This window comes from Austrofundulus limnaeus, unplaced genomic scaffold (genome assembly GCF_001266775.1).
Source record: "Austrofundulus limnaeus strain Quisiro unplaced genomic scaffold, Austrofundulus_limnaeus-1.0 Scaffold136, whole genome shotgun sequence".
NCBI classification, from domain to species: domain Eukaryota; kingdom Metazoa; phylum Chordata; class Actinopteri; order Cyprinodontiformes; family Rivulidae; genus Austrofundulus; species Austrofundulus limnaeus.
In genome coordinates, this window is record NW_013952538.1 from 433,830 (window position 1) to 439,064 (window position 5,235).

The window sequence follows — 5,235 nt, forward strand, 5'->3', positions numbered from 1 at the left end:
TATATATATACTGTATATGACTCCTATTTTTTTTTTTATTTTTTTGTTCCTCACGTTTTTCATGCTGCAGTTTCTCCAGCCCTCCTCTTTTGTCACTCCATCTGGTTCTCTCTCTGTCACCCCACCTCCCCTCATCCTTTTCACAGCGGTAATAATAACAGATCTGATGTCACCGTTGCCATGGCAGCCCTCTGAAAATCTGAAAACGGGGCTGTTTGAAGCGCGTGGTGGCCAGCTTCCTAGAGAGGAGGACTAAGTTATGCCGAACAGAAATTTGTCACGGTTTGTAGCTGTAGAACCCAGGTTCACACAGAGATCTAGAATAAAAACTAAATAAAACTTTAATAAATAAACAAAAAAGGCTGATGTAGCGTCAAAAACTATTACATAAAATAAGAAGAATGAAGCACAATGTCAGACTGAAGGTATGGTGACAACTGGGAGAATAAAAAACTGACTACAGTGAACAGGTGAAAGTGGGCGGGGCATAACCAGTGAGTGAAGACAGACAGTCTCAGCCCCCTGAGATGCTACCTTAAAAGCCATTTTGTGTCTCTGTCATGTGTCTTTGATCGTCTTCTTTAGGTGAACAAGAGCCTCCCTCTCCGTCTGTGTGATGCCGGGCCGTGGGTGAGTCTGTGCCCGTGACCAGACTGAAGCTGGGGAAGTTAAAGGTGGTGCGGCGGCAGCTGCTGCAAAGGTACAGGACCTTGAACACTTCACATCATTTCAATGTCAGTTTATTTATATAGCACATAAAAACAATAAAAGAAACAAAGAAATGTTCAAATTAAAGAAATGCAACATAAAACCATCAGCTCTGAAAGAATCTCAAACTCCGCCAGGATAAAAGCTCTTAAGCGTAGATTTGAAAGTCTCAACGGTCTCAAGGGTCTGTATATAAAATGTAAACCATTCCACAGGTTTCGATCACCTCTGAATTTTAGTTTGGATGGTCGGGTTGGTTGGAACACCTACGACTTATTACTAGGACGTATTATTTATCCTACATCAAAAAATAAGACTGAAAACTGAGTTTGTGACGAACTGTAGCTTCATAAAACATAATAAAATACTATTTTTTTACAATCTGAAAACATGTAGAACCGTTCACTGTCCTCTGAGAGTGCTGTGGTGCAAGACTGACTCACTGCTTCTTACTAAAACAGTCTGATGACATCATCAGGTGTGTGTGTTGCTTGGAGTGACACACTTCATTTTGCTTAATCTTCACATTTTCTCAGGATAAAATGAAATTGTTAAAAACAAATAATATTTAGGCCCACATGTATTTGCTTTTCAGCGGTGTTGCTTAACTTTTACGTTTTCTCAGCTCTTTTGTATTTTGACGGTTTCAGGTACGAACACCAGCCCTTCGTCTCCTGCCTGGCCGGTCTCTATGGCTGCCAGTGGAGACGGTACCAGAGAGCGAAGGCTCAGCCGGGAGAGTGCTGCTGCAGCAAGGTAAACATCCAGACACAGCAGCGTCTAGAAACAGCAGGCTGAGTATCGATTCTTCAGCCTGCTGACTCTGACGGCTACCAACAGCGTTTTTCTTTGGAAGAATATCAGCTTATGTGTGCATACTGTCAGCGTTCATCAGAATTAGTTCTGACATATGCATAATATAATCTGCGATAGACTTCCTGTGTACCTGCCAGGAGGTACTAAACCCTTCAGTTATGATTAAATTAAGAAAAAAACTGACTTTGACTTCATCTCTTCAGCCTTCTTCAACTATAAACATTACAGTTTTGCTTGAAGTTTGCTGTTTTATAGTTTGTAGTAAAGACAGTACTTTTATTTGTGTAAAATAAACCCCCCTCTGTGTGTTTTCAGGTGGAGTGTGGCAGTTTTGGCCTCCTGATCCTCACCTTCTTCCTGAGTTTTGTTTTTCTTTATTTCTGGAGTGAAGCCCAGAATGACTACAATGACTTTGACTGGTGGGTGTGACGCAGCACAAGCTGATGCTAATGTTGGCTCAAACGTTATATCACCATCATAATAATGCATAGTTTAAAAAAAAATCACTAATTTAGCTCAAAACACCTCCATAATGTAGTGTCTCTTCATAGAAAATACTGAAAAAATAGCTAAATTTTTTAGTTGCAGTCTCACTAAACTTTTGTGTTTGTAAAATCTTATAATTCAGATTTAATTTATAAGCTGTTACTGTTTGTCTCTGCAGGTTTAACTTCGGGACTCTCGGGTTCTGGTTTCCCTGGTCTCTGGTCCTGCTGGTCGTCGCTGCTGCTCTCTTCACGTACGTCGCCCTGTTACTGGTGAGCAAAACAGATCAAATCAAGCCAGCTTTATTTATAAACACTTAAAAACAGCTAAACTGACCAAAGTGCTGTACAATCATAATATAAAAACAACAACATAAAATATGTAATACACAACTTGACAAACAAAACGACCTCTCTCATGCTCAGACAAAGACTAGTGAAAAGAGATGAGTTTTAAAAATGGATAGTGAAGCAGCCTGTCTCACAATGGAGTATTAGGGCCACACAACAAGATTTTTTTTATTTTTTTTAAATTGCGAGAATAAAGTCATAAAATTATGACATTAAAGTCGTATAAAAATAAAGTCATAATATTACAAGGTTAAAGTTGTAATATTATGATATTAAAGTCATAATATGAGAATAAAGTCCTAATATTACGAGATTATAGTCATAATGTTATGAGGTTAAAGCCGTAATGTTGCAAGATAGAAGTCATAATATTATAAAATTAAAGTCCTAATGTTACGAGATTAAAGTCATAATAATATGAGAATAAAGTCATAATGTTAGTGTAACAACCCGAGAGTTGTACAATCAGTAAATTGTTTTTTTTAGTCTCCACCTCTGTAACCTTTAATCAGTGATTCTGAGCACCTGTGCACGTTGCGGTGACTCACCTGTTAAAAGCTGCCCTTAACCACAGCCGGTTCGTTCGTTCACTCGCCTGAGGAGGAAGTGTTCCAGCAGTCCTTGTGTTTCCCTGTATTGCTTTGGCAGTGACCCGTAAAAAGGCGAGACCAGTAAATCTCCCGTTAGCTTGGTCATAACTTCGTGGAACTTGTGGACTATTTTCTCACTCTGTTCACAAAGTGGTGAACCTTTCCCCATCCTTGCTTGTGAACAACTGAGCCTTTCGGGGATGCTCCCATTATTGTTTTATCAGTTTTTTTGCGCATTCCTCAAGTTTCCCAGTTGTTTGTTGCCCCTGTCCCAGCTTTGTTTGGGATGTGTTGCAGGCATCAAATTAAAAATTTGTGAATATTTTCAAAAATAACCTAAATTTTATTTGTTTGAAAATTAAATATTTTGTCTTTGTTGTGTATTCAATTGAATAACATCATAAAATCATAATATTTTGCTTATATGTATGTTTTACACAATGTCCCAACTATTTTGGGGTTGTAAAAGCTATTTTCTGGAGGTCCTGGGGAAATATTTAGTGTTTGGAACCAAAACCAGAGACCACTAGTAGCAGGATGCTGTTTCATCTGTCTGAATGTTGTTGTCAAGTTACGCATTTTGCTTCTGAATTTACAGAATAATGCATCTTATAAAACACATTAAAGCACTTGTTTCGTAATTCATATTACCCATTTGGCCCTCCAGCGGTGCACAGCATTTACTGGAAGGGCCGGTCAGCTTGGCCGAGGTGCCACGTATTACGCAAGACTTTTTATATAACACACAAATGTGCCCAGAAGAAGTGATTAAGACTTCTGCTTCAGCAGTTCACCCACAAACTGTGGCAAAATTTGATTAGAATGTTCAAATAGCACAGGTTTAAGAAAGTATAAAAAAAAATAACATGTTAATGTTAAAGCTGCTTTTTAGGTCTGTAAATATTAGGAAACTGATATAATATTTTTGTTCAAATAACTAGTTACACTTGTGTAATTAATATTTTAATCAGATTTCAGGTTTAGGGTTATAAATGTGTGCCATACAAGAAGAAAGGTTTGGTAACGCACTGCTAATCTGTTGCTCCAATTCTTAGCTAGTTAAGCTTACTTAGTCAATTGTTTTTTTATTTTATCTTGACGTTCTTTTTCTATATACTTCATACCTTACACTTTAGTTTTATTCTTTTTTTAAACCTTTGTATTTTTGATTTCTACTCCTTGTTTACGTCGTGTGTTCTGCACCTCAAAAACAGTGTGTTTAATTCTTAGGTATAAAAATACTTGGTCAGTAAGTTATATTCTGATTCTAGTTACATGTTTTAATGTGTAGAAGCTCAGATAGACTGTAAAAAGGAAGTTTTCTGAATATATTTCAAATATTTCTTCCCCTAACTGTGCTTAAATGCTCGCTCAGGTGCTGGCGGTGTGTCTGCTGTCTGAGGGTCAGAGGTTGTACCTTCACTGGAGCCACAAGGTACACTCAGACATCATAAAATCGTTTAAAAAGCTTTATTTTCCTGCTGGTCCTTGAATCGTTTGCTCTCCCTCTCTCTCTGATGTTTGTGTCAGATGGGCATCGTGGTGACCCTGGTGTTCTCCGTCACAGCCACCGGCATCATGTCTGACCTCTGGAGCAAAGAGTGGAAAACACTCCTCCTCTCCCTGCAGGTTGAACACACAGTCTTTGTCTTCAATTTCTCTGTTATTTCTGCCTTTATTTACAGCTTTGTGTCTCAACATCAGGTGACGGCACCTTTCCTCAACCTGGCTGCCGTCTCCCTCATGGCAATCCTCTCCTGGCCCGTCGCTTTGCACTTTTTCCGCATGAACAAGAAAGGTAAGCAGCCCGATGAGAGTCGTCTCATAACACGAGTCAGGCCCTCTCCTCCAGCCCTGCAGGGACTTCACCCTGTTGGAACACCTCCTCCAGGGCGTGCTGACGTCCAGGAACTCCTTATCTTGGTTGTTGGATCGTAGTCTAGCAGAACAGATTAATGCCGATGACCTGCAGGTCTGTTCGTCTCTTACCTTGTCTCCATGGGGACGGTCCCTTGTTGCCATGGTGCTTCAGCAGACAGAGATGCTGAGTCATGTCAAGGTCTCTGAGGAACGTAAACGCTGATGTATGGAAGTAAAAAATGATGAGAACACGAGTCGTTTTGTGAAAGATTCATTCTGATGTAACTTAGTTCACCAGTAATATAATTTATAATTAGTAATATCACTTACTGCATTTATTCATGTATAATACTAGAAGTTTAACCCTAAAAATCATCCATAAACTCTGTGTGTGTGTGTGTGTGTGTGTGTGTGTGTGTGTGTGT

At 39.2% G+C, this 5,235-nt stretch overlaps 1 protein-coding gene across 2 annotated transcripts in view; it reads left to right on the forward strand.

Annotated features, from left to right (window-relative positions):
• Positions 1-1,923: 1,923 nt before the first annotated feature.
• The window catches only part of gdpd4a (glycerophosphodiester phosphodiesterase domain containing 4a), a gene marked incomplete at its 5' end in the record, with an annotated part of 10,854 nt that continues 7,542 nt past the window's right edge, over positions 1,924-5,235 (forward strand). For both annotated transcript variants that reach the window (XM_014015913.1, XM_014015915.1), the window contains 5 exon segments: positions 1,924-1,943; positions 2,189-2,282; positions 4,326-4,385; positions 4,481-4,579; positions 4,655-4,748. In XM_014015913.1, coding sequence (XP_013871367.1) covers positions 1,924-1,943; positions 2,189-2,282; positions 4,326-4,385; positions 4,481-4,579; positions 4,655-4,748 — 367 coding nt within the window.